The sequence below is a fragment of the Selaginella moellendorffii genome, unplaced genomic scaffold (assembly GCF_000143415.4).
Source record: "Selaginella moellendorffii unplaced genomic scaffold, v1.0 SELMOscaffold_44, whole genome shotgun sequence".
Lineage (NCBI taxonomy): Eukaryota > Viridiplantae > Streptophyta > Lycopodiopsida > Selaginellales > Selaginellaceae > Selaginella > Selaginella moellendorffii.
The window spans coordinates 574399-602393 of NW_003314305.1; the positions used below are offsets into that span (position 1 = coordinate 574399).

Consider the following 27995-nt stretch of genomic DNA (forward strand, 5'->3'; position numbering starts at 1 on the left):
CATGTGAGAATAAAAGAAATAATTACACAGGTTGAAAGAGTTGAGTTTCAAATCAAAACCTCTATATGTTTTTATACTAAGGATTGCATATAAAAAAAGTGTGCCTAGAAAAGGAATTGTGCACATGGAGGTCCCTCCCAAGTACTGTTATTTAGGCTTTATATATAATGGCTTGACGACTATTCACCAAAGATGTACGTGCATTGAAACATACCAACATTGTTATCACCCTAGTACTGGTGGCCAGATACATGCAATCCTTGATATAAAAAACTTTATTTGAGTTTTAATTTAAAACTCAAGCTCTTGCAATTTGTGCAATTAGTTTTTTCTCACCTTGGATTTTCTATTGGCCCACAAAATCTATGTTCACCTCAGATTTCCTTGCTATCCAGCAAATAGAAGATGTTTATTTTTTAAAGTTGTTTTACCCTTTTCCAATTATTCAGTTAGATTGTCAACAGCGGACTACATGAGTGGATGTTGTAATTCAATATAACAAGACATATACACCAACTTCTTTTGAGCCTGAGCCACACACACACATTGTCTCCAAGATAAACCATTAATTGTGACATTGAAGGATGACCTTGAGGCCAATTGCGTCACTCACAGCATCTGTGACAACATCAAGAATATTTTGCTTCTTTACAAAGAGAGATAATGTTAATGTGATTGCATGGCTTGTCAAATTGACTTTTGGCTGGATAGCAGGGAAATCTAAGGGGTAGGCTGAAACAAGTGTTAATGGAAAATCCATGTGAGAATAAAAGAACTAATTGTTTATATTTTTCTATACTAAGGATTGCATATAAAAAACATATGCCTAGAAAAGGAATTATGCACATCATGTCAAATCAAAACTTCTAAATTTTTTTATACCAAGGATTGCATATAAAAAAGCATATCTAGCCATCAGTACCTAGCCACCAGTATTAGGGTGATAACAATGTTATGTCTCAATTCACGTACATCTTTGGTGAATAATCATCAAGCCATTGTATATAAGTTCCAAATAACAGTATTTGGGCCTTTAGTTTTGGCATTTTAAATATCAAAACTCAAGTTGTGCAATTAATTTTATTCTTCCATGGATTTTCCATCAGCACTTGTTTCAGCCACAGAATCTATATTTCCCTTAAATTTCCCTCAAATAGAAGATGTTTTATTTTTAAAAACTTTTTTACCCTTTTCCTATTATTCAGTTAGGTTATCAACAGTGGACTATATGAGTGCATGTTCTAATTCAATATAACAAGACATACACACCAACTTCTTTTGAGCTTGAGCCACACACATTGCTCAACCTTATTGTCTCCAAGATAAACCACTAATTATGACATTGTGTCCACAACTGATGAGCTGAAGGATGATCTTGAGGCTAATCGCCTCACTCACAGCATTTGTGACTACTCCTAAAGGATTCACAACATAAAAAATATTTACTTCTTTACAAAGAGAGATCTTTTCAAGGTGATTGCATGGCTTGTCAAATGGATTTAATGTAGTGAAGCTGTCTACAAAATATAGAATAATGTCTTGAGAAAATAGCTGCTTGACTAAAACGTTATTGTTTTAAAACACCATTCCAAACTCAAGACTAGAAAGGCCAAGAGTGATAAAAATATTCCATTACATCTCTCATATACTAATGTAAAACTATTTTCCAAGATGTATTATTTTCTTATACTTTTTAATTGGGTACAACAAGATATGAGAGAGAGAGAGAGAGAGAGAGAGAGAGAGAGAGAGAGATTTGTGTAGTAGTCCCTCCCAAGAATTGTTATTTGGAACTTATATATAATGCCTTGACAACTATTCACCAGCAATGTACCTACAATGAGACATATACAGGTTGTTATCACCTTAGTACTAGGGTGATAACATACATATTAATGCTATTCAGAGAAGTGGGTGATGATTCGGTGCCATATCAATTTGTAAGAGGCTTTTCTTCTGTCCAGTTAGGAGTGTTAACACTTTTTCATATCGCACGTTTTTAACATGTGTATGAGACATACAATTCAACTTCTCTCGAGCTTGAGCCATACACATTGTTATCATCCTCGTTGTCTCCAAGATAAACCACTAAGTTTGTTGCTGTGAGTGAAGACACAATATAAATTCCTCTACTCTAAAACGGTGCACATTGCAAAATGGCTCCCTACCCCTACTTTCTTTTGCTGGTTTTCGTTTTGCAAGTGACTCAACAGTTCCAATTCTCAGCCCTGGAGCTAGCTTGTGAGGCCCCTCTTTGATAGATGGCGTCTCTATCACAACAAGGGGTATTCATCCCAGGAGGAGGAGGCTAGAAGATATGAAATCTTCAAGCAAAACCTCCAAATGGTATTAGATCACAATGCCAACAGTCTTGTGTCCTCATACACCCTGGGCCTGAATCAATTTTCAGACATCAGTAGTGACGAGTTTGAAACGAAAATGTCCCTCGGTGTCAATGACATTAGGTTCCCTGTAGCCACATCCTTTCTAGACGATTTTGCTGATGGTGACTCTAAAAGTCTCAAATCTTTTGACTGAAGGGAGAGGGGTGCGATCACTCCTATTAAAAACGTTAGATCCTGTCTGGGTATGTTGATGAATTTCTTTTTTAAATAATAGTTTTCCTTGCAGGAGGTACTTGGGCTTTTGCAACAGGAGACTCACTCTCAAGTCTCAATAAGATACTCTTTGGAGGTCTAGCTAATTTTTCAGCGCAGGAGTTTCTAGATTGCACTAAGAAAGCCAAGGGATGCAGAAGTGGCTTTCCCAGTGACGCTTTCGAATACGCACGGACTCATAGCATTGCAGCAGCAGCTGATTATCCCTTTGTTGGGGAAGCTGGAGCTTGCAAGCACAAGGTATGAATTTATTACAATGCCGCTATTAAAAGCTTTGCGAATTTGCAGGAAAAACAAGGCAAAGTTTCTCTAAAAGAATTTGAGAGCATTGAAGGAACAGACAAAGCAATCGAAAAAAACATGTTGAAGGCAGTACACAATCAGCCACTGACTGCTGTTATCGATGGCTCAAAGGCCGAGTTCAAGAGCTATGCTGGAGTAAGTTTGTTCTAATCCAAGTCTATGATCACATTGACTAATGACGTGCCTAATCCGTCCTAGGGGATTTACAAAGGACCCTGTGCCGAATCTGGAAGTTTATCAGTGCTGGTTGTGGGCTATGGTTCCGAAAATGGAGACAAATATTGGATCATAAAAAATTCGTGGGGAACTGAGTGGGGGGAGAATGGATACATGAAACTAGAATGCAATTCGAATATCTTTGGTGGACGGTGTGGGATTTACATAAACGTGTTTTATCCCACAGAGCTAGGGCCGCCTCCGTCACATTTTCCTCCACCACCACCACCACCTTCACCATCTCCACCGCCACCTTCACCGTCTCCACCACCGCCTCTGCCAAGGCAACGCTGCTATACGCAACTATGCAAGGCAGGAGAAGAATGTTGCTGTTACTGGGCTCCATGTAAGTTCTTCCACATTTGTTGCCCAAAAGGCAAGTGTGGAATTACCATCTTTTACCCATGCAAACTTATATGAAAAGGGGCTTTGAGCAATAAACACAGCTGCTAGCCATGAAACATTGGCTTCCAGAGCTTCCCAAGCTGGTCCTAGACAAGTTCTCCAAACAGTGTGTGGAGTATTACTTGCAATTGAGGAATGGCCACACATTGTAGTGGCTCACCAGCATAGTGGTTTCGTGCACAAAGCCTAGCACTGTCAAAATGGACGGCTCTTTTGTTGAAGTATACACTCTCTATAACATGATCTTAGGTGGCAGTAGTGCCATTTCACTGATCCAAGTGTAGGCTAGAGGTGTGTCTCTTGACCATGTATATATATCTATAATATTATATATGACTATCCTTCGAGTCATCCTTGTCCATCGTAGCTTCTGCATTTCTCTTCACCTTTCAACCGTGTGCAAAATTAACAAAATCAGTACTTGAACTCGCTTTTGCTAGCATGCCAATTGGTTTGTTCTTTAACCAGAATTTGCTAAAGAGGTAAGATTTATCAAGCTGCAGCTCGTGTTTCCAAGGAGGATGGCATTGCAAATATGAAGAAGGCTCGTTTTGCTCCAATATTTTTGCAGCAAAGGTGAGTAGATTGTGTGTTTCCTTTGAGCTTTTTGGTTGTCATTCTGATTGATCTCTAGAAGTATAACTTCAACAAAAAGCTTAAAAGATGAACTACTTTTCTGCGAAGTATTCAAAGGACTCGTCTGGTACGTATCCAGATGGGGAATACATCCATGGTCTGTTGTACTTGCCTCGCGAGGAGTTTATGCTGCCGAACGTGAGAATGTGTGGCTCCGGTTTATGCGACTCTTCTTCCAGAGCTTGATCCGAATCGTTGCTGGAGACAGTGCTCTAGCCTGGACCGAGAAGGACGTTCGCAACATTATCAATGCCAGGATCAAAGCTGCATTTTTTGGCATGTATCCAGCTTCGTCTGTCGATCTTGTGATATCTTGTTGCGATCTAAGAAGTAAGCAGCGAAAGATTGATGTCCTTCCCAGCAAACACAACCACAGTTGTTTTGTTGCAAGAAACCATTCGTTCGAGTGCTTGAGGAAGTGGCGACTGCTATTGCTGGTGACAAGATTGGGGACAACAAATCCCTGGATCCGGATGCTTTGCGTGCTGCCATGGAAGAGATTATTGACACATCACTGGACGCTGCAGTGTAAGTCTCAACAATTCTATTGAATTCATGAGTGCGTTTCCTTGTGTATCCAAGCAGTTCTTACAGAGCTGGAGGAATCATGGTGCATGGAGCGTTAACGCTGGACCTTTACAAAATCATAAAACCAAATACTACTCCAAGGGTTGCTATATCACCTCATGAAGTTTATGAAATGATAATGCATTATCAAAGTGGAACGCCAAGGTTAGCTGGAGGCGATGATGATCATCTTGAGAGCTTACTAGCTGACGCTGAAGTAAATCTTATTCTTTCCACATTTTTGGAACCTTGTGGCTCTGATTAATTATCTTTCATCTTTTTTGTTTTGTCTTAAATGTGTCGGCAGGACTATTGATGACTCTGATGAAACTCAAACCGAGCATGGCTTCCGACGACTTCAAGGATTAAGGACTCTGGTTACGGTTTTGAGAGTGGAATGTACATCGGTAAGTCTTGAAGTTTGGAATGTTTAACTCTTTAACCAGAATACTGCTACCAGAGATGAGATATATCAAGCTGGAGCTTGTGTTTCCAAGAAGGATGGCATTGCAAATATGAGAAATGGTTGTTTTGCTCCGATCATTCTCCAAGCTTGGTATATGGTCAAAGTGGAGAAACAATCGAGTTGATAAAGTGTGAACTCTCACATCCGGCAGCATTCCCATGGACGTACTCCCCGTCTGGATACGATTACAACGTGAATAGAAAATGATCGCTCGATATCATGGAATATGATTTTTCAAATAATACGGAAAGGACAGTGGCTTATTCTATAGAACATTTTGGTAATTAAATTCACGTTTAGCGATTAGGTTAAGGCCAAAGCATGTCGCGAGAGGAATCCCAACCGTCCGTTGTCGACGTCCTTATATGAATAGCTGGGTTTGTTCTTGCGATGGCCGCAGCTCATCTGGATGTCGATCTCACGCCACAATCTCCCAATGCGAGATTCTGCGCCAACGATGGCGGGAATTACGAGTTTTGGCTCAGCGCCCACTCCAAGATGTTGAAGGAAGCTCGGGTTGGGGTCGCCGAAATCGCCGATTCTAATCAGATCTTTTATGTGCTCGAAGGTAAGCGATTGATTTTCTAGGATGTGAATTTTTTTCTCATGCATGCTAAATTCCGGTCTTCGTCCAGGAATGGTAAAGTAGGACTGACTTTTGCGGAGAGTCCCGGCGGATGCGTCTGTTCCTCACGGCACTGTCAACTGGTGGTTTAACTCTGGCACTTCGAAGTTTAGTGTTTTGTGTCTCGGAGACACGAGCAAAAGCCTCAAAGCTGGAGAATTCACTGTAAGTTCTTCTTGGATTTTCTTTTTTTTTTTTTTTTTTGGTCTTGTTGTGACACACTGATAAATCAATCCGCTTGTAGGATTTCTTCCTGGTCGGTCCTGGTAGCGATGGACTTCTCAAAGGTGTTACTCCGGACTTCATCGCCCAAGCATGGGATGTCCCAGAAGAAACGGTGAATACTTTGCTCCATAGCCAGAAGGAGGAGAGGATTGTTTTGCTCAAGGAAGGCATTTCTATGCCGGAGACAACCGATTTGAGCAACTCTCCCTATGGAGAGTTTGCTTACAACTGCGAGGAGGCAAAGCTCGACGTGGATATAAAAAACGGAGGCAGAGTTTCCGTTGTTTCCAGCGATAGCTTGCCGATCTTCAAGCACGTCGGTCTTGGCGCTGATCTCGTCAAGCTTGATCCGGTAAGTTTTAGCTGATCACTTGGATCTTATAATCACATTCGTGAATTTCTTACAGCATGCGATGTGCTCGCCAGGATTTTCCTCCGACTCCGCGTACCAAGTCACTTACATTGTCCGTGAAAGCTTTCGAGTCCAAGTCGTGAACTAAAATGGCGAGAGAGTGATCGATCATATGCTGGAGCCCGGCTGCCTGTTTATCGTCCCACGATTCCACGTCGTCTCAAAGCGAGCAGGAGAAAATGGAATGGAATGGTTCTCGATCATCACCACCGAGAAGTAAGTTTTCTCTTTTTTTTCCTTCAGAGGTTCTGATCGACCCAATTTTTTGCTGGAAAAACAGGCCAGTGTTCCCTCATCTCGCTGGAAGAACTGGCGTGATCAAGAGCTTGTCGCCCAAAACGATTTGCGCGGCTTTTAACGTGGAAGATGGAGTTGAGAAGGAGCTGCGTTCTCGCAGGACAAACGACGCCATCTTCTTCCCACCCAAATAAGATGAGCCCACCTAGTCAATGCAAGTCAATACAGAGTCAACTCTGGCAATGCGCAATAAAATTATTCAAAGCTCATTGATTCCAAATAAATTCTAGGGTTTATCATCGCATCGCATCGCGCGCGCGAGGGCGCTGCTTCGCCCTGGCCGATCCGGTAAGCTGCCAGAATGAGATTCTCGGCAATGTAGAACGGAGTTCAGGACCTGATTTCTAGCATCGAGGATTGCCAAACTCTAGAACAATCTGGATGGAAAGAACGGGAGCAAACACTCTCTTCACGATGTCTCGAATCAATGAAAGAAAAATTTCGAAGGCTTTGATGCTGGAAGGTAGAGCCAAACATTTTTTATCCTTGTGACAAAACCATTCGCTATGCTGTCCAGGACTTCGCTGGATCCTAAAGTTCTCACAGCCGATACGAAAACTTATGCTAGTACCGGCAACGCTCATCAGCTCGAGAGAAGCGCTTGCCTCGCGGCGCTAAAGTCGTGCTCCAGAGCTAGAGACGTCGAAAGTGGCCGGCAAATCCACGCGAACGCGAGAGAAAGTGGTGTGGATTCGGACTCTCACGTAGCCAGTAGCTTGGTGGCGATGTACATGAAGTGTGGGAGCGTGGTGGAAGCACAGCAGGCCTTCGACAGAATTCCTCGCCCCGACGCAGTGTGCTGGAACGCTTTGATCTCGGGCTATGCGGAGAATGGCGAGGCCGAGGTGGCCTTGCAGCTCTTTCGATCGATGCAACAGTGCTGCGGAGCAAACCCTCGAACTTTTGCCGCTGCGCTCGCTGCGTGCTCCACTCTCGCAGCTGCCGAAGAAGGCCGGAAAGTTGATGGGAGGATGGTGAAAGTTTTTTCGCTGCAACGAGGCATGGAAGTTCATCGTCAGGCCGAGGCTGCGATGGGAATAGATGCTATCCATCGCAACGTCTACGTGGGGAATGCTCTCATCGACATGTACGTGAAGTGCCGGAGCATGGTGCGTGCTCAAGAGGTTTTCGACAGGATGAAAACTCGGGATGTGGTCTCGTGGAACGTATTGATGCTCGGCTACGCACAGAGTGGTGAGAACGAGGAGCTAGCTCTCGAGATGTTTACGAAGATGGTGTCGTCCCGAGGCTGTCAGCTCGATAGCTGGAGTGTTGTCGCTGCTCTCAAGGCCTGTAGCAATCTCGCAGCCAAGGAAGAAGCTCGGAATGCACAGGAGAAGCTCAGGTTTCTAGTCACGGGTGTGGCGATCCACGACACAGCCGAGAGACTGGGATGTGACTCAAACATATTCGTGGCCAACGCTCTTCTCAACATGTACGCAAACTGTGGAAGCATGGTGGATGCGAGGAGAGTTTTCGATAAGATGCAGCGCTGGGATGTGGTTTCCTGGAACACGATCATCCTGGGCTATGCTGAGAACGATGAGGGAAAGATGGCCCTTCAACTCTTTGGAGATTTGCTACACTCTCGGTGCTGCGTACAGGACAGGCTGACTTTGGTGGCTGCGCTTAAGGCTTGTTGTACCCTCTCGACTCAAGAACAGGGAAGGCAAGTCGATGGGATCGTGAGGCAAGATCGTGAAGCTGAGTTCGCTGGAAGCAGGAATGGCGGTACACTCGCTGGTATCAGAGCGAGGCTTTGATCTGGAAGACTTGTACGTGGCAAACTGCTTGGTCGACATGTATGGGAAGTGTGGGAGCATGGCCGATTCTCGCAGAGTTTTCGACCGTGTGAAGCATCGCGACGTTGTTATCTGGAACGCAGTGATCTCGGGATACGCACAGAACGACGAAAGTGAGGCTGCTCTAGAGCTGTTTGAGGCTCTCTTGTGCGAAGGTGTTTCTCCAACCAGCTTGACAGTCGTCGCGGCTTTCAAGGCTTGTGGCAGTCTCGCAGCTAAGAACAAGGAAAGCGATCGAATGAGAGCATTGGAAATCACCATGGCTGTTCATCGTGAAGCTGTGACGAAGCTGGAAGCCTCCGAGTGGGACGCTTACATGACGAGCAGCTTGATCGATGCGTACGCCAAGTGTGGGAGTCTGGCGGATTCCAGCAAAGTTTTCTCGAGCGATACCGGCCAGCTTCGCAACGTGGTCTCGTGGAACGTCTTGATCCTGGGCTTCGCGGAGAACGCCGATGCTAGACGGGCTTTGAGGCTGTTCCACAGGATGAGACGCGAAGGCTGCCGACGAAACGCATCAACGTACGTCGCGGTACTGAAAGCTTGCAGCAACAGTATTCCTTCGAGTCTAGGCTTTGGGAGCGAAGTCAAGGCTCTGATCTACCGTGGAGGCTTTGAGGAAGATGGAGATTTGGCTGGATCCCTGGTTGACTTTCACGGCAAAGCGGGAGACATGGTTTCCGCTCGCCAGGTATTTGACTCGCTACCGGGAGATGGTGACGAGGCCTTGAGTGCGCTGATCACCGGATACGGCAGGCAAGGGGACGCAAGCCAAGCGCTGATGCTGTTTCACGAGATGGTAAACTCTGGCATCAAACCGAATGGTATCACAGCTCTCGCAGTTCTAACCAGCTGCAGGGAAGAAGTTCTTCCACGAAATGCCATCCAGATACGGCATCGTCCCCGAAGTGGAACACTTCCACTGCGTTGTCGATCTTCTCAGCAGAGCTAACCAGCGGGTTCAAGGTATGACAAAGCGCTGGAACTTTGAAGCTAACGAAGTAACTTGGACTACCATTACAGGGGAATCCAGGAGTGGAGACGCTACGCTTGTCGCGAAGCAAGAATGGCCGTCGTGATGCGTGAAAGCTCTCCCGTTTCGTTTCATGTCTCCCATTCTTCAGAGTCTTCAAGCATTATGTCGGACAAATTCTGCTGAAAATGCGAGGTTTTTTTTTTTTGTCAGCATCTTCTAAACAACAAAAATGTGAAAAACTTGCTAGCGTAGCCCTAGCATAGAATCAAATATATGTTTAGCTTCTTCTAAAGGTATATGTATTAATCATATACGGCAACGGATTTGGCGAAAGCCATGTCCAAGTATATGAGCACCTCACATTTGCTTGAGGCAAACCCATTGCAAAGTAGAGACCCGAAAAAGTGCTGCAGAGTTCCAGATTCTCTTTTGCTTTTTTTAATGTTACAGCTTGATGCCCTAAATAACCATTTGACATATTTTCAATAACACAACAAAGTTTTATTTGTATATAGATAAAAATGAAGAATATTTTAAGAATATATACGGCTAGTATACCTCAGCAAATTTAACAAACGAGTGATTTGACTCTTGAGATTGTCCTTGTTATATTAAACATTCAAATCCTTATTAATCAATCTACTGCTGCAGCTATTGAAGAAGCAAGAAGAGAGCTAAAAGAGGACAAATGATTTTTCATCTAAAATTTATTATGGAGGTACTATTTAATACACTAAAAAGGTCAGTACGATAAATTGTCTATTAGACAAGAAATTTAGTCAATATTATTCTGTGTAGGTCTAAAAAAAACTTATTTACTAACAAGATAGTGATAGTTGGTAGCTGTCAAGAGAGACTTTTCCATGATTTGGCCTTGATCTATAGCAATGAATATGCATGCATTATGTATTTACACATTTGTAGATCAAAATGTGATATATGAATTGTCATGGAATATGCCATGTATGCATGGGGCATGACACTTCAGATTGCCATGCAAAATTAATGCCATGTCATCTTAGACAACATAACATCACTAATTTAAAATTTAACAGGTTTCTTTTCCTCATTCTTATGTTATTAAATAGAAATTTATGATTTCCTAATTATGACCACCTCTCTCCTCCTTTGTATTTACCTCTTATTTTGTGCAACTATACTTTATTTCTCACGGTTTGGAAGTGTATTTCAATTTTAATGTGCTCTAATAGAAGCACCATGTTTTGATTGCTCTTACAAATGCCTCTTATTTCTTGCAGCTTGTTTGCAACGTGATGCACTAATTTAAGTAGTGATTGATTGACACTAAGGTGGGCACAATCAATTGGAGTGCAAAAGCAAGCATAAATCTTTTCTTTGGGTGCTGAGGGTGTTGAGCATAATGGCTTTTTAACAAGCAAGTGAATCATGTTGTAGTTTTGGTTCTATCAATTTTTTGTGTTTTTAATCATGTGTGTAGGTTTTAGCATTATAATGGTTCGTTATGTTTAGATATGTTGCAAAGTAATAGTGTAAACCTTTATTTTTTAACTTTATGGTTTTTGTAGTGATTGTGTTGAGGAGCAAGGAGCATTGCAACATAACATTTGCACATAAGTAAATAAACAATTTGTGTCCATTTCTTTTCAATGCATGTCCTAATTGCATTTTTTGCTAGACTGCCTACCCTAGGTATACCTCCTCCAAAACATTGCCATCACAAATTTCTTGTCATATTGATCTGCAAGGAAAAAATGAAAAAAATGAACTTGGAGGAGTAATTATTATTAATATTTAATAATTGAAATATAAGATAATAATAGTTGTATATTTTATTATTATAAATAACATAAAACATGATTTGAAGTTTCTAATGCCTATAGAATTTTATTTGGATATCTAGTTTCATAGAGAACCATATTACAATTATTTTGGACAGAAAATATTGTTGATAGCGAACATTGGTTGATTTAAGCAATATGTGTTAGTAGCCCATAAAAAAATTTTACCATGATAAAAAACTAGATTAAAATCATGTTGTAAAACTAAAATACAATTATATATGAACTCTTTATTGTTCTGATTGTGATTTCAAGGGATCCTTTAATTTATGGCATTTTCGTGAATTAATTCCTTATAGTGGTGTTTCAGCATTTCTATCCAAAATGAATTTTCTTAGATAATAGTTCCATATTTATAGCTGAGGCATTTTAAGTTTTAACATCTCAGCTAGGGATATATCATTAGAGTGCAATTTCCACCTAGGAATCATAGTGCAAATTGTTCTTCTCCTTGTGGCCATCTTCGAGCTTTTGGAGTTTGTTCTCCTCTTGATGAGTAGGAAGAAAGGACACACACAAGTTAGACACACAAGTGCAAGAGAATTTTTTTCAGATACCTTGATTGAAGAATTGTTAAGGTACTCCCATGCCATAGGATTTGATAGGATATCCATAGGATAGGACAAAAGAAAAACATAAAGTGAGAATTGTAGTATTTGCGCTCTTGTTGCAAGATCTCAAGTTCTTCTCACCATCTTTCAACTTTGTTTCTGACATATGAAGTGTGCAAGTAACCCTAGGTGTGGAACAGACATACTTCTCAAGGATGAGGTGCAATATAAATACTACGAAGCCATTCAACTATACAGGTGGTATGTATCATTTGAAACTCAAAGCCAGCATTCCAAAGTGAATCACTAGTGTGTCTTGACAACTCCATAGTGGTGTCGATAATCTGAGATAGCATCAGCTGGAGTACTAGTGAGTAGACTATAATTTCCTATTGTCTTTTTGACACACCCCAGCCTCCGGCATTTGGCTTTGTCAACCTTTGAAAAGTCAATGATCACATTTCATTCTTTCTCACAAGAAAAAACTTTCAATCACCTCTTCAGAGCTGAGCAAGATATGTGAGCCCATTGGAGTTGTGAGCATCACTTCGCAAGAAGAACTTAGCTTTCAAAAGCAAGAGGATCAATGCTGCAAAATCATGCATTAGAGTTCTAGCGTGATGCTTGAGCATTTCCTTGTCAACCGGAGGAACAACACCATCTATAGCCTCTTCTTGTCATCATACTTCACCTGATTTACAGGTTTTTACATTGAATCCATCAGTTCGAGGAAGAACAATAGCAAAACTGCATAGAATTCAAAAGAGTGAAAGCAAACACTTTGGTATGCCAAAAGAATTAAAAAAAGGTATAAATGAATCCATCAGTTCAAGGAAAAACAACATCAAAGCCTATGAAAGAAAAGAAAAGTTCTAAGAAATCTAAATGCCAAAAAGAGTGAAATCAAACACTTTGGTATGCCAAAAGCATTCTAGAACAAGTAAAGGTAAATGCCACAAACTAAAAAAAGAGCTCGTAAAACCCACTAGAAAAAATAATTTATTAATAAATTGTTATGTGTTGCATGTAGTAATGCTTGGTTTGCTTAATAATATGATAGAATAAAAAAGAATATACTAGAATGGGTTTAAGAAAGTATATAAATTATAAACATGTTTATAAATTATAAATACAAGATAATCTAAATGAATAGCAACCATTAGATGGTAGAATATCCTAGAATATTCAAGTATATTCTAGATATATCCACTACCATCTCAATTAGGTTTGCTTAAGCAAAGCAAAAAGTAAATTTTAGCCATCCCAAAGACAAAGTAAAGGAAGAGAAAACAAAGAGAGAAAGGAAGAACACCAAAATGCCATTTCAGGCAAATGCTGTAAGGAAGGGAATAGAAGCAAATATTTATTCCTGGGTGGGAGAGGAGGCAAAACACATCCTCATTTGCATGGTTGGGTATTTGTTGCAAATCTCTATACATTTCTCATACATGGTGTTCACATTGGCGAAATGAAGCACATTAATGCAGCCATGGACCTTGCAATTGGAAATCCTTCCACTGACTTTAATTCACCTTGCCAATCATGACTTAGAAGTGTAGGCATCCATTCTCCCAGGGCTGGAGGCTAAACATGCTCTTCTGATCCTCCTTGTAGAAGCTGCTGGTGGCTTGGAGCTTGATCTAGGATGTTGGGTCACCATTTGGATGTATTACGAAGGCAATGGAGAAGCATTGATCCAACACTGACCACTACCATACAGATTTTGCATCCATTCTATGTCTAGTGACTTATATAACATTTAGGAACCAAGGGTTAATGACATTAACAACAATTTAATTTTGGCATTATAGAATAGAATAGAATAAAGGGAAAATTACATTTATACCCCTCATTTGAAAAATTACAAATTTGATCCTACCTGTTACAGGATTCGAACACTTGACTTATGTTGTATGTTTAACATTTAGAGTCAACTAGATAATTATGGCAACAAATATGTAAAAGAATTATATATTTACATATATATATGGAGGTTTTTTTTTAGTTGATGCAAAAATATTACACAAATACTTTTTAATTATTATGTAAGCAATCAAAACATGTTTGTATGTACAATATTTTCTTTATGGTGTATATCATCTATATATATAAAGCATAATACCTTAGATTACCAAGTGTATCTCATTTCACACAGCTGTAGCTTATTTTTTGTGTTTTGTAGGCATATTTTGATTGCAATGAGTGATATAAAAAATCTCAAGAGGTTATTCAAGTGAATTATTCAAACCCAAAAAGCGTTAATCCCAAATATCCTAAACATTTAACCAATTGGAAAAAATATGCATTTTTGTTTATGAACACTTTCTTTTTATATTTGAATCTTTATAGATTGTCTTTTGAATTTTTTTCTTTGGTTGCTTACATATAACAATAAGGGCAAAACATTTCTTTGGATGTTGCGTTAGTTTTGCTACAAACAAGTTGCAACCATGATAAATTGTTAGTTTTATTGATTTTTCACATATATTAAATTTTTTAACATAGTAATGATTTATTGCGTTTAGGAAAAACACTTATCATTATTTTCACCAAAGAAATAGCCCCAAATAGAAATTTTAGCTTATAACATCTAAAATGCACTCAAAATCTAACTCACATGCTATAAAATATTATGAGGTACTTGAGACATTAAACACACTTATTATTCAAACAAAAGAACTTACATCCATGTAAACACATTTCAATCAAAGCCAAACAAAACACTATTTACTTTAAGCACACTCCAAAAGATGCTATTAAACACAAAATTTAGGTGAAGTTTAATTTAACCCATTGCTTCCTGAAATTCTTGAAATCTTAGAATTCTCTATATATGCTATAGTTCTACCATCTCACATCACTACCCTAACCACCTCTTTAATCACGAGTTAATGTGATATATGCAGGAATGGCTAGACTTTATATATTTTAAGTCTAATATAAATTTAAAAAGAATAATTTTCTCTTTATAACTATGAAGAATAAATAGCTATAAAGAGGGAGGATTTGACTGAAGAATTCAAGGAGGATACCATTATTGAAGTCATATTATTTCATTTTTATTATAATATTTAAATTTAATATAAATCAAATTCCACGTTTATAATATAAAACTAAAATCTAAAATTTTTAAAGTTTTAATAATAGATGAAACACATTAAATGTAAGTTATTATTTATTATACATGCATATTCTATAAGAAGCATTATATCACATATATATAGACACACACACTTAAATATAGCATAAATTAAATTTTTCAGCCTTAAGGTATCTCAAAATAGGTAAAGTAAAAATTGAATATATTAGCAAGTCCACTGGCTCTATGACTGCAGTCCACATCGGTTTTTATGTACATCCAATTTCTATGCACATAGGCCAAGCAGCCAAATCTGGAGAACTCAAGAGGTATTCCTCCAGTAGGTTGTATTAAGGCTCACACTTCTCATACTCTCTGACTTGATTGAGATCCAGAAATAACCCTCTGTGCGTCTTTTCCCTTGAAAGTGTGTTTTCGCATTTTTTAAGTAAACATTTTTTATACATTGTTTTTAGGTTTTTCTTTCATATGCTAATGCTATTTGGCACTCCCTGTCCCGTGATGCCTTTAGAAGACGTTGGGTACAGTGCTTTATATGGGACCTTTACAGGGCCATGCCTGTTCTTGAAGGATGGATCTTTGTTCCTGCTCAAGATGGTCTCACCAACTTTGTCGATATCTTCTGCAAACCTGTCAAACGCCTCGAGTGCCTCTTCGTTGTCGGTCCAGATATCAATATGTCGCTGCCCAATGTATTCCTCGGTGTCGGCATGGCCTGATAAAACCTCTATGGCGCTCATCACTACAAACGACTCCATCTTGTTTGATATCACTTTGAAATAGTACTCTTCCGGATTTCTTAAAAGCTTTCGGTGCTCCGTGGATCCTTTTTCTGGAACTGGCAAGTGAGTTGCAGTGGGACGATTTGGGATGAACCCAGCATATGCATATTGACTGAAGTTAACAGCCGCATGGTTTGCAGTCGTGATCCATATGAAAGTTGTCAGTGCCACCGTCAGGCCCAGTTTGGAGTCCATCTTGAACCATGTCGGGTCGTCCTTCAGATCGCCATGCCCAACGTTCACCACCTCACTCCACCAAGCTTGGAGCTCGGCATCGTTCTGAACTGTGGCATCGTCTTTGTAGTGTACGTCCACATATTCCTGGGTCCATTTCGTCAGCGCAGACCATATCTCGAGACCATCTGCCGCATATGGATAATCCTCAATGACGAGCTTCATGCCGTGTTTTGCAGCAGGATCTGGAACAGCCATCCCTCTGTTTTGAAGAGACCAATGTTAGAAGGATGTATAGTGCAAGGCCTTACCTTTTTATAAGGTCTGCAGGGAGGCCTTCCATGGCAAACTTCCACGACTTGTAGGCCTGAGACGTCAACTCCATGCAATACATTTTCGGGGTGAAACCTTGCTCGGCAATTCCTGACGCACTAATAAGTACTTGCCTACCAAGTGCATTGATTTGCAATGTGTACTTCATGTGTGGCTTCAGGAAGGCAAAGATCGGATGAAGGGCACTCAGCTGCCTGTGCGCCGCAATGATAAACGGCTCCATACATGCATGGCACTTGAGCCTGTATACCTAAGTTAGTGATACTCAGTTCGGGCCAAACTTTTCTCGCTCCATACCAGTGGCCAACAAGCTGGTGAGCTCCTGAATCGTTTGCTGCTGTGTGTGCTTTTGCGAGCTCCCACAAATAGTCGGTCTCTCCTTCTTGGGGTGGGACGAGGACTCTCCTTGAACTGGGAGTGCTCAGCTCAATGGCGATGGGCTTGAGCGTTCCATCCCCCCTGAGGAACAGGAATGTCCTGGTTGCATACATGTAGATGTCTGGGATCTTGTTGATCCTTTCAATGTAAGGCATGAAGATGTCGTGAAGGTCCACCAAAAACAGTTTTTTGTTTGCGACTGCCTGCAAGCATCCTCTTGAGAGACATGTAAGTAACAAGTGACTTCACTGATGAGATCGCTTCAGACCTCTTGCACTGTCGTCCCCTCCAAGAAACGAGAGATGTGTTCCTCTGTTACAGTTGATTTCCTTGGGCCATACTCATCACCCAAGCCGCTGGTTGGAGGGAATTCCTGAGTACAAGGCGATGTTAAGAATGTGATGGAAACACCATTGTTGTCTACCGTTAGGCATTGTATCAAGATTGGATGTGTTCCAGCCAGCAGTTGCCTCGCATACTCCCGATCAGATCTCCATGCCAGGCGATCAGCTGACAACGGCGGAGAAGTTTAGAGAAGTGGACATGTTAGTGGGTGCATTACTTACTTTCTAGAACTGCAGGAATGGGAAACTTGAGCAAGCTCTTATTGGTGTGATCAGTCGACAGATCGTTGAGTATGTCCAACGGCGAGTCTATCCCTTCGATTGCTCCCAAGGCCAGCTTCGACAGGTCAAACCCGCGGTCGTACAGGCTCTCCACGTCCTGAAACGAATCAAAGTATTTGTCCAAGAGCCCTCCAAACGATGTTAGCATGGGAATAAACGTGTGAGAGAAGCTCTTGACGGTCTTCACAAGGACGCTGGCGGTCTTGGACGAGCTGTAATACTCATCACTGGGAATGTAGAAAAACGGTATAGGAAATGGGTTCTGACCGCCTGGATACGTTTCCTCTGTTGGTTTCACAATCAAAAGCACAGTATTAGAAATGTATCGAACTGTGGGTTACCTCCCAGAAGGCCTTGAATGCGACCCGTACGACACCTTCGCGGGTATGGCATTTCCTTGGATCCCCCCAGCTTTGGTCTCCCAATGCCTCCCAAGTCATTGTAAATGTCATAGTCGTAAATCCTTTCCGAGTGTTGCCGGATGCCCGTACCATTGCCCTGGAGCTGCTTGAGGTCGGCTTCGCGGTAGGGTACTAGAGACGGCGGTGTGTCCTGTGGCAGGTACAGCTGCGAGAAACAAGAAATTGTTGTATACGTTTGTTTGCAAGCTTTCAGACAGATTCTATCCCTTACGTGGTTGCTGAAGAAGATGCGATTTGGCTTTGGGACCAAATCGAAGCCACTGCTCCTGTACACCCACGAGTTGCAGGGGAACTGAACTTTGCTTCCCCTGGGCATTCTGACGGACAGGGAGACGAAATAGATCTCAGAGCTGTGGTTGTTTTGAACCACGACTGCCCCAGGGGTACCAAAATCAGCGTCCACTTCGAAGTTTATGGTATACTTTACTTCATCCTTTGCAAGCAAGCTTGACGAGAGGGTCCAGTTCTCGATGCGTGCGGGCTTGCTGAGTTTAGGCTCTGCAAGGGAAACAACGAAAGATTAATGATCATTTCCTCTCGGGCTTTTTAGTACTAACTTCCATCACTTGAAGTTGAAGTGCTGCTGATAAGCTGAAGGATGACCTTGAGGCCAATTGCCTCACTCACAGCATCCGTGACTACTCCCAAAGGATTCACAACATCAAAACTATTTTGCTTCTTTACCAAGAGAGATCCTTTCAAGGTGATTGCATGGTTTGTTAGATTGACTTTCTGTTGGATAGTAGGAAAATTTGAGGGGATCATAGATGTTGTAGCTGAAACAAGTGCCGATGGAAAATCCATGTGAGAATAAAAGAATTAATTACACAGGTTGAAAGAGTTTGAGTTTCAAATCAAAACCTCTATATGTTTTTATACTAAGGATTGCATATAAAAAACGTGTGCCTAGAAAAGGAATTGTGCACATGGAGGTCCCTCCCAAGTATTGTTGTTTAGAACTTATATATAATGGCTTCATGACTATTCACCAAAAATGTACGTGCATTGAGACATACAAACATTGTTATCACCCTAGTATTGGTGGCCAGATATATGCAATCTTTGGCATAAAACCATATCAAGGTTTCAATTTAAAACTCAAGCCTTTTCAATTTGTGCAATTAATTTTATTCTCACCCTTGATTTTCTATTGGCACTTGTTTCGGCCACAAAATCTATGTTCATCTCAGATTTCTTTGCTATCCAGCATTTTTTAAATTTTTTTACCCTTTTCCTATAATTCAATTAGATTGTCAACAGCGGACTACATGAGTGGACATTATAATTCAAAATAACAAGATATATACACCAACTTCTTTTAATCTTGAGCCACACACACATACGTTGTCTCCAAAATAAACCATTAATTGTGACATTGACGGATGACCTTGAGGCCAATTGCGTCACTCATATCATCTATGACTACTCCTAAAGGATAAAAATATAAAGGTTTTAATTTAAAACTCAAGCCTTTTCAATTTGTGCAATTAATTTTATTCTCACCCTTGATTTTCTATTGGCACTTGTTTCGGCCACAAAATCTATGTTCATCTCAGATTTCTTTGCTATCCAGCATTTTTTAAATTTTTTTACCCTTTTCCTATAATTCAATTAGATTGTCAACAGCGGACTACATGAGTGGACATTATAATTCAAAATAACAAGATATATACACCAACTTCTTTTAATCTTGAGCCACACACACATACGTTGTCTCCAAAATAAACCATTAATTGTGACATTGACGGATGACCTTGAGGCCAATTGCGTCACTCATATCATCTATGACTACTCCTAAAGGATAAAAATATAAAGGTTTTAATTTAAAACTCAAGCCTTTTCAATTTGTGCAATTAATTTTATTCTCACCCTTGATTTTCTATTGGCACTTGTTTCGGCCACAAAATCTATGTTCATCTCAGATTTCTTTGCTATCCAGCATTTTTTAAATTTTTTTACCCCTTTCCTATAATTCAATTAGATTGTCAACAGCGGACTACATGAGTGGACATTATAATTCAAAATAACAAGATATATACACCAACTTCTTTTAATCTTGAGCCACACACACATACGTTGTCTCCAAAATAAACCATTAATTGTGACATTGACGGATGACCTTGAGGCCAATTGCGTCACTCATATCATCTATGACTACTCCTAAAGGATTCACAATATAAAAATATTTCACTTCTTTACAAAAAGAGATCGTTTCAAGGTGATTGCATAGCTTATTAGATTGATTTTCTGTTGGATAACAAAAACATTTGAGGGGAACATAGATATTGTGGCTGAAACAAGTGCCAATGCAAAATCCATATGAGAATAAAAGAATTAATTATACAGGTTGAAAAAGTTTGAGTTTCAAATCAAAACTTCTATATATTTTTATACTAAGGATATGTGCCTAGAAAAGGAATTGTGCACAAGATGCCCAAACTAGAGGTCCCTCCCAAGTACCGTTATTTAGAACTTATATATAATGGCTTCATGACTATTCACCAAAGATATACACGCATTGAAACATACAAACATTGTTATTACCCTAGTACTTAGAAAAGGACAAACTAGAGGTCCCTCCCAAGTACCGTTATTTAGAACTTATATATAATGGCTTCATGACTATTCACCAAAGATGTACGTGCATTGAGACATACAAACATTGTTATCACCCTAGTACTAGTAGCCAGATACATACAATCCTTAGTATAAAAAAATATAAAGGTTCTAATTTAAAACTCAAGCTCTTTCAATTTGTGCAATTAGTTTTATGTGAGAGAGAGAGAGAGAGAGAGAGAGAGAGAGAGAGAGAGAGATTTGTGTAGTAGTCCCTCCTGAGAATTGTTATGTGGAACTTATATATAATGCCTTGACAACTATTCACCAGCAATGTACCTGCAATGAGACATACTCAGGTTGTTATCACCCTAGTACTCGGGTGATAACATACATATTAATGCTATTCAGAGAAGTGGGTGATGATTGGGTGCCCTATCAATTTGTAAGAGGCTTTTCTTCTGTCCAGTTAGGAGTGTTAATGCTTTTTCATATCGCACAGTCAACTTCTCTCAAGCTTGAGCCATACACATTGTTATCATCCTCGTTGTCTCCAAGATAAACCACTAAGTTTGTTGCTGTGAGTGAAGACAGTCAATATAAATTCCTCTACTCTAAAACGGTGCACATTGCAAAATGGCTCCCTACCCCTACTTTCTCTTGCTGGTTTTCGTTTTGCAAGTGACTCAACAGTTCCAATTCTCAGCCCTGGAGCTCCCATCCGAGCAGCTTGTGAGGCCCCTCTTCGATAGATGGCGTCTCTATCACAACAAGGGGTATTCATCCCAGGAGGAGGAGGCTAGAAGATATGAAATCTTCAAGCAAAACCTCCAAATGGTTTTAGATCACAATGCCAACAGTCTTGTGTCCTCATACACCCTGGGCCTGAATCAATTTTCAGACATCAGTAGTGACGAGTTTGAAACGAAAATGTCCCTTGGTGTCAATGACATTAGGTTGCCTGTAGCCACATCCTTTCTTGACGATTTTGCTGATGGTGACTCTAAAAGTCTCGAATCTTTTGACTGGAGGGAGAGGGGTGCGATCACTCCTATTAAAAACGTTGGATCCTGTCTGGGTATGCTGATGAATTTCTTGTTTAAATAATAGTTTTCCTTGCAGGAGGTACTTGGGCTTTTGCAACAGGAGACTCACTCTCAAGTCTCAATAAGATACTCTTTGGAGGTCTAGCTAATTTTTCAGCGCAGGAGTTTCTAGATTGCACTAAGAAAGCCAAGGGATGCAGAAGTGGCTCTCCCAGTGACGCTTTCGAATACGCACGGACTCATAGCATTGCAGCAGCAGCTGATTATCCCTTTGTTGGGGAAGCTGGAGCTTGCAAGCACAAGGTATGAATTTATTACAATGCCGCTATTAAAAGCTTTGCGAATTTGCAGGAAAAACAAGGCAAAGTTTCTCTAAAAGAATTTGAGAGCATTGAAGGAACAGACAAAGCAATCGAAAGAAACATGTTGAAGGCAATACACAATCAGCCACTGACTGCTGTTATCGATGGCTCAAAGGCCGAGTTCAAGAGCTATGCTGGAGTAAGTTTGTTCTAATCCAAGTCTATGATCACATTGACTAATGACGTGCCTAATCCGTCCTAGGGGATTTACAAAGGACCCTGTGCCGAATCTGGAAGTTTATCAGTGCTGGTTGTGGGCTATGGTTCCGAAAATGGAGACAAATATTGGATCATAAAAAATTCGTGGGGAACTGAGTGGGGGGAGAATGGATACATGAAACTAGAACGCAATTCGAATATCTTTGGTGGACGGTGTGGGATTTACATAAACGTGTTTTATCCCACAGAGCTAGGGCCGCCTCCGTCACATTTTCCTCCACCACCACCACCACCTTCACCATCTCCACCGCCACCTTCACCGTCTCCACCACCGCCTCCGCCAAGGCAACGCTGCTATACGCAACTATGCAAGGCAGGAGAAGAATGTTGCTGTTACTGGGCTCCATGTAAGTTCTTCCACATTTGCTGCCCAAAAGGCAAGTGTGGAGTTACCATCTTTTACCCCTGCAAACTTATATGAAAAGGGGCTTTGAGCAATAAACACAGCTGCTAGCCATGAAACATTGGCTTCCAGAGCTTCCCAAGCTGGTCCTAGACAAGTTCTCCAAGCAGTGTGTGGAGTATTACTTGCAATTGAGGAATGGCCACACATTGTAGTGGCTCACCATCATAGTGGTTTCGTGCACAAAGCCCAGCACTGTCGAAATGGATGGCTCTTTTGTTGAAGTATACACTCTCTATGACATGATCTTAGGTGGCAGTAGTGCCACTTCACTGATCCAGGTGTAGGTTAGAGGCGTGTCTCTTGACCATGTAGATATATCTATAACATTATATATGACTATCCTTCGAGTCATCCTTGTCCATCATAGCTTCTGCATTTCTCTTCACCTTTCAACCGTGTGCAAAATTAACAAGATCAGTACTTGAACTCACTTTTGCTAGCATGCCAATTGGTTTGTTCTTTAACCAGAATTTGCTAAAGAGGTAAGATTTATCAAGCTGCAGCTCATGTTTCCAAGGAGGATGGCATTGCAAATATGAAGAAGGCTCGTTTTGCTCCAATATTTTTGCAGCAAAGGTGAGTAGATTGTGTGTTTCCTTTGAGCTTTTTGGTTGTCATTCTGATTGATCTCTTGCAGTACCAATGAGAAGTATAACTTCAACAAAAAGCTTAAAAGATTAACTACTTTTCTACGAAGTATTCAAAGGACTCGTCTGGTACGTATCCAGATGGGGAATACATCCATGGTCTGTTGTACTTGCCTCGCGAGGAGTTTATGCTGCCGAACGTGAGAATGTGTGGCTCCGGTTTATGCGACTCTTCTTCCAGAGCTTGATCCGAATCGTTGCTGGAGACAGTGCTCTAGCCTGGACCGAGAAGGACGTTCGCAACATTATCAATGCCAGGATCAAAGCTGCATTTTTTGGCATGTATCCAGCTTCGTCTGTCGATCTTGTGATATCTTGTTGCGATCTAAGAAGTAAGCAGCGAAAGATTGATGTCCTTCCCAGCAAACACAACCACAGTTGTTTTGTTGCAAGAAACCATTCGTTCGAGTGCTTGAGGAAGTGGCGACTGCTATTGCTGGTGACAAGATTGGGGACAACAAATCCCTGGATCCGGATGCTTTGCGTGCTGCCATGGAAGAGATTATTGACACATCACTGGACGCTGCAGTGTAAGTCTCAACAATTCTATTGAATTCATGAGTGCGTCTCCTTGTGTATCCAAGCAGTTCTTACAGAGCTGGAGGAATCATGGTGCATGGAGCGTTAACGCTGGACCTTTACAAAATCATAAAACCAAATACTACTCCAAGGGTTGCTATATCACCTCATGAAGTTTATGAAATGATAATGCATTATCAAAGTGGAACGCCAAGGTTAGCTGGAGGCGATGATGATCATCTTGAGAGCTTACTAGCTGACGCTGAAGTAAATCTTATTCTTTCCACATTTTTGGAACCTTGTGGCTCTGATTAATTATCTTTCATCTTTTTTGTTTTGTCTTAAATGTGTCGGCAGGACTATTGATGACTCTGATGAAACTCAAACCGAGCATGGCTTCCGACGACTTCAAGGATTAAGGACTCTGGTTACGGTTTTGAGAGTGGAATGTACATCGGTAAGTCTTGAAGTTTGGAATGTTTAACTCTTTAACCAGAATACTGCTACTAGAGATGAGATATATCAAGCTGGAGCTTGTGTTTCCAAGAAGGATGGCATTGCAAATATGAGAAATGGTTGTTTTGCTCCGATCATTCTGCAAGCTTGGTATATGGTCAAAGTGGAGAAACAATCGAGTTGTGAAAGTGTGAACTCTCACATCCGGCAGCGTTCCCATGGACGTACTCCCCGTCTGGATACGATTACAACGTGAATAGAAAATGATCGCTCGATATCATGGAATATGATTTTTCAAATAATACGGAAAGGACAGTGGCTTATTCTATAGAACATTTTGGTAATTAAATTCACGTTTAGCGATTAGGTTAAGGCCAAAGCATGTCGCGAGAGGAATCCCAACCGTCCGTTGTCGACGTCCTTATATGAATAGCTGGGTTTGTTCTTGCGATGGCCGCAGCTCATCTGGATGTCGATCTCACGCCACAATCTCCCAATGCGAGATTCTGCGCCAACGATGGCGGGAATTACGAGTTTTGGCTCAGCGCCCACTCCAAGATGTTGAAGGAAGCTCGGGTTGGGGCGTCGCGCTTCAGTCTCAATCCTAGGGGCTTGCTGATGCCGAAATACTCCGATTCTAATCAGATCTTTTATGTGCTCGAAGGTAAGCGATTGATTTTCTAGGATGTGAATTTTCTTCTCATGCGTGCTAAAATTCCGGTCTTCGTCCAGGAAATGGACTGACTTTTGCGGAGAGTCCCGACGAATGCGTCTGTTCCTCACGGCACTGTCAACTGGTCGTTTAACTCTGGCACTTCGAAGTTTAGTGTTTTGTGTCTCGGAGACACGAGCAAAAGCCTCAAATCTGGAGAATTCACTGTAAGTTCTACTTGGATTTTCTTTTCATCTAAATGGAAGGTCTTGTTGTGACACACTGATTAATCAATCCGATTGTAGGTTTACTCCGGACTTTATCGCCCAAGCATGGGATGTCCCAGAAGAAACGGTGAATAGCCAGAAGGAGGAGAGGATTGTTTTGCTCAAGGAAGGCATTTCTATGCCGGAGACAACCGATTTGAGCAACTCTCCCTATGGAGAGTTTGCTTACAACTGCGAGGAGGCAAAGCTCGACGTGGATATAAAAAACGGAGGCAGAGTTTCCGTGGTTTCCAGCGATAGCTTGCCGATCTTCAAGCACGTCAGTCTTGGCGCTGATCTCGTCAAGCTTGATCCGGTAAGTTTTAGCTGATCGCTTGGATCTTATAATCACATTCGTGAATTTCTTGCAGCATGCCATGTGCTCGCCAGGATTTTCCTCCGACTCCGCGTACCAAGTCACTTACATTGTCCGTGGAAGCGGTCGAGTCCAAGTCGTGAACCAAAATGGCGAGAGAGTTATCGATCATATGCTGGAGCCCGGCTGCCTGTTTATCGTCCCACGATTCCACGTCGTCTCAAAGCGAGCAGGAGAAAATGGAATGGAATGGTTCTCGATCATCACCACCGAGAAGTAAGTTCTCTTCTTTTCCTTCAGAGGTTCTGATCGACCCAATTTTTGGCTGGAAAAACAGGCCAGTGTTCTCTCATCTCGCTGGAAGAACTGGCGTGATCAAGAGCTTGTCGCCCAAAACGATTTGCGCGGCTTTTAACGTGGAAGATGGAGTTGAGAAGGAGCTGCGGTCTCGCAGGACAAACGACGCCATCTTCTTCCCACCCAAATAAGATGAGCCCCCTAGTCAATGCAAGTCAATAAAGAGTCAACTCTGTCAATGCGCAATAAATTCAAAGCTCATTGATTCCAAATAAGTTCTAGGGTTTATCATCGCATCGCATCGCGCGCGCGAGGGCGCTGCTTCGCCCTGGCCGATCCGGTAAGCTGCTAGAATGAGATTCTCGGCAATGTAGGACGGAGTTCAGGACCTGATTTCTAGCATCGAGGATTGCCAAACTCTAGAACAATCTGGATGGAAAGAACGGGAGCAAACACTCTCTTCACGATGTCTCGAATCAATGAAGGAAAAATTTCGAATGCTTTGATGCTGGAAGGTAGAGCCAAACATTTTTTATCCTAGTGACAAAACCATTCGCTATGCTGTCCAGGACTTCGCTGGATCCTAAAGTTCTCCCAGCCAATACGAGAACTTATGGTACTACCGGCAACGCTCATCAGCTCGAGAGAAGCGCTTGCCTCGCGGCGCTAAAGTCGTGCTCCAGAGCTAGAGAAGTCGAAAGTGGCCCGCAAATCCACGCGAACGCGAGAGAAAGTGGTGTGGATTCGGACTCTCACGTAGCCAGTAGCTTGGTGGCGATGTACATGAAGTGTGGGAGCGTGGTGGAAGCACAGCAGGCCTTCGACAGGATTCCTCGCCCCGACGCCGTGTGCTGGAACGCTTTGATCTCGGGCTATGCGGAGAATGGCGAGGCCGAGGTGGCCTTGCAGCTCTTTCGATCGATGCAACAGTGCTGCGGAGCAAACTCACGAACTTTTGCCGCTGCGCTCGCTGCGTGCTCCACTCTCGCAGCTGCCGAAGAAGGCCGGAAAGTTGATGGGAGGATGGTGAAAGTTTTTTCGCTGCAACGAGGCATGGAAGTTCATCGTCAGGCCGAGGCTGGGATGGGAATAGATGCTATCCATCGCAACGTCTACGTGGGGAATGCTCTCATCGACATGTACGTGAAGTGCCGGAGCATGGTGCGTGTTCAAGAGGTTTTCGACAGGATGAAAACTCGGGATGTGGTCTCGTGGAACGTATTGATGCTCGGCTACGCACAGGGTGGTGAGAGCGAGGAGCTAGCTCTCGAGATGTTTACGAAGATGGTGTCGTGCCGAGGCTGTCAGCTCGATAGCTGGAGTGTTGTTGCTGCTCTCAAGGCCTGTAGCAATCTCGCAGCCAAGGAAGAAGCTCGGAATCCACAGGAGAAGCTCAGGTTTCTAGTCACGGGTGTGGCGATCCACGGCACAGCCGAGAGACTGGGATGTGACTCAAACATATTCGTGGCCAACGCTCTTCTCAACATGTACGCAAACTGTGGAAGCATGGTGGATGCGAGGAGAGTTTTCGATAAGATGCAGCGCCGGGATGTGGTTTCCTGGAACACGATCATCCTGGGCTATGCTGAGAACGATGAGGGAAAGATGGCCCTTCAACTCTTTGGAGATTTGCTACACTCTCGGTGCTGCGTACAGGACAGGCTGACTTTGGTGGCTGCGCTTAAGGCTTGTTGTACCCTCTCGACTCAAGAACAGGGAAGGCAAGTCGATGGGAAGATCGTGAAGCTGAGGTCGCTGGAAGCAGGAATGGCGGTACACTCGCTGGTATCAGAGCGAGGCTCTGATCTGGAAGACTTGTACGTGGCAAACTGCTTGGTCGACATGTATGGGAAGTGTGGGAGCATGGCCGATTCTCGCAGAGTTTTCGACCGTGTGAAGCATCGCGACGTTGTTATCTGGAACGCAGTGATCTCGGGATACGCACAGAACGACGAAAGTGAGGCTGCTCTAGAGCTGTTTGAGGCTCTCTTGTGCGAAGGTGGCGATGGTGGTATTTCTCCAACCAGCTTGACAGTCGTCGCGGCTTTCAAGGCTTGCGGCAGTCTTGCAGCTAAGAACAAGGAAAACGATCGAATGAGAGCATTGGAAATCACCATGGCTGTTCACCGCGAAGCTGTGACGAAGCTGGAAGCCTCTGAGTGGGATGCTTACGTGACGAGCAGCTTGATCGATGCGTACGCCAAGTGTGGGAGTCTGGCGGATTCCAGCAAAGTTTTCTCGAGCAATACCGGCCAGCTTCGCAACGTGGTCTCGTGGAACGTCTTGATCCTGGGCTTCGCGGAGAACGGCGATGCTAGACGAGCTTTGAGGCTGTTCCACAGGATGAGACGCGAAGGCTGCCGACCAAACGCATCAACGAACGTCGCGGTACTGAAAGCTTGCAGCAACAGTATTCCTTCGAGTCTAGGCTTTGGGAGCGAAGTCAAGGCTCTGATCTACCGTGGAAGCTTTGAGGAAGATGGAGATTGCTGGATCCCTGGTTGACTTTCACGGCAAAG

At 42.2% G+C, this 27995-nt stretch overlaps 7 protein-coding genes and 1 pseudogene across 7 annotated transcripts; 7 read left to right on the forward strand and 1 right to left on the reverse strand.

The window, feature by feature from the left end:
* Positions 1–2156: 2156 nt before the first annotated feature.
* On the forward strand, positions 2157–3631 carry LOC9647888 (mexicain). Its single transcript, XM_002980186.2, has 5 exons — positions 2157–2241; positions 2411–2506; positions 2632–2858; positions 2907–3056; positions 3120–3631. Exons 1-5 carry the CDS (start codon positions 2157–2159, stop codon positions 3555–3557), a joined length of 996 nt encoding a protein of 331 aa, XP_002980232.2. The 3' UTR covers positions 3558–3631.
* A 1970-nt stretch (positions 3632–5601) lies between these two features.
* On the forward strand, positions 5602–6944 carry LOC112349944 (annotated as a pseudogene).
* A 332-nt stretch (positions 6945–7276) lies between these two features.
* On the forward strand, positions 7277–8533 carry LOC112349945 (pentatricopeptide repeat-containing protein At4g33170-like). The gene has a single exon (XM_024685245.1). It carries the CDS (start codon positions 7277–7279, stop codon positions 8531–8533), a length of 1257 nt encoding a protein of 418 aa, XP_024541013.1.
* Positions 8534–8570: 37 nt separating this feature from the next.
* Positions 8571–9524, forward strand: LOC112349946 (pentatricopeptide repeat-containing protein At2g03380, mitochondrial-like). The gene has a single exon (XM_024685246.1). The coding sequence runs from the start codon at positions 8571–8573 to the stop codon at positions 9522–9524; it is 954 nt and encodes a 317-aa protein (XP_024541014.1).
* A 5888-nt stretch (positions 9525–15412) lies between these two features.
* LOC9647516 (linoleate 9S-lipoxygenase) lies at positions 15413–18577 on the reverse strand. Its single transcript, XM_002980351.2, has 9 exons — positions 18292–18577; positions 17946–18232; positions 17654–17879; positions 17253–17597; positions 17111–17196; positions 16955–17059; positions 16606–16889; positions 16287–16550; positions 15413–16237 (listed from the first exon to the last, which is right to left on the reverse strand). Exons 1-9 carry the CDS (start codon positions 18536–18538, stop codon positions 15484–15486), a joined length of 2598 nt encoding a protein of 865 aa, XP_002980397.2. The 5' UTR covers positions 18539–18577; the 3' UTR covers positions 15413–15483.
* Positions 18578–20887: 2310 nt separating this feature from the next.
* On the forward strand, positions 20888–22412 carry LOC9647889 (zingipain-2). Its single transcript, XM_024685449.1, has 4 exons — positions 20888–21368; positions 21413–21639; positions 21688–21837; positions 21901–22412. Exons 1-4 carry the CDS (start codon positions 20927–20929, stop codon positions 22336–22338), a joined length of 1257 nt encoding a protein of 418 aa, XP_024541217.1. The 5' UTR covers positions 20888–20926; the 3' UTR covers positions 22339–22412.
* A 1983-nt stretch (positions 22413–24395) lies between these two features.
* Positions 24396–25748, forward strand: LOC9647517 (11S globulin seed storage protein 2). The gene is made up of 5 exons (XM_024685247.1): positions 24396–24609; positions 24773–24824; positions 24903–25179; positions 25235–25455; positions 25517–25748. The coding sequence occupies exons 1-5, from the start codon at positions 24396–24398 to the stop codon at positions 25665–25667; spliced, it is 915 nt and encodes a 304-aa protein (XP_024541015.1). The 3' UTR covers positions 25668–25748.
* Positions 25749–26034: 286 nt separating this feature from the next.
* LOC112349947 (pentatricopeptide repeat-containing protein At3g09040, mitochondrial-like) lies at positions 26035–27981 on the forward strand. Its single transcript, XM_024685248.1, has one exon. The coding sequence runs from the start codon at positions 26035–26037 to the stop codon at positions 27979–27981; it is 1947 nt and encodes a 648-aa protein (XP_024541016.1).
* Positions 27982–27995: the final 14 nt, after the last annotated feature.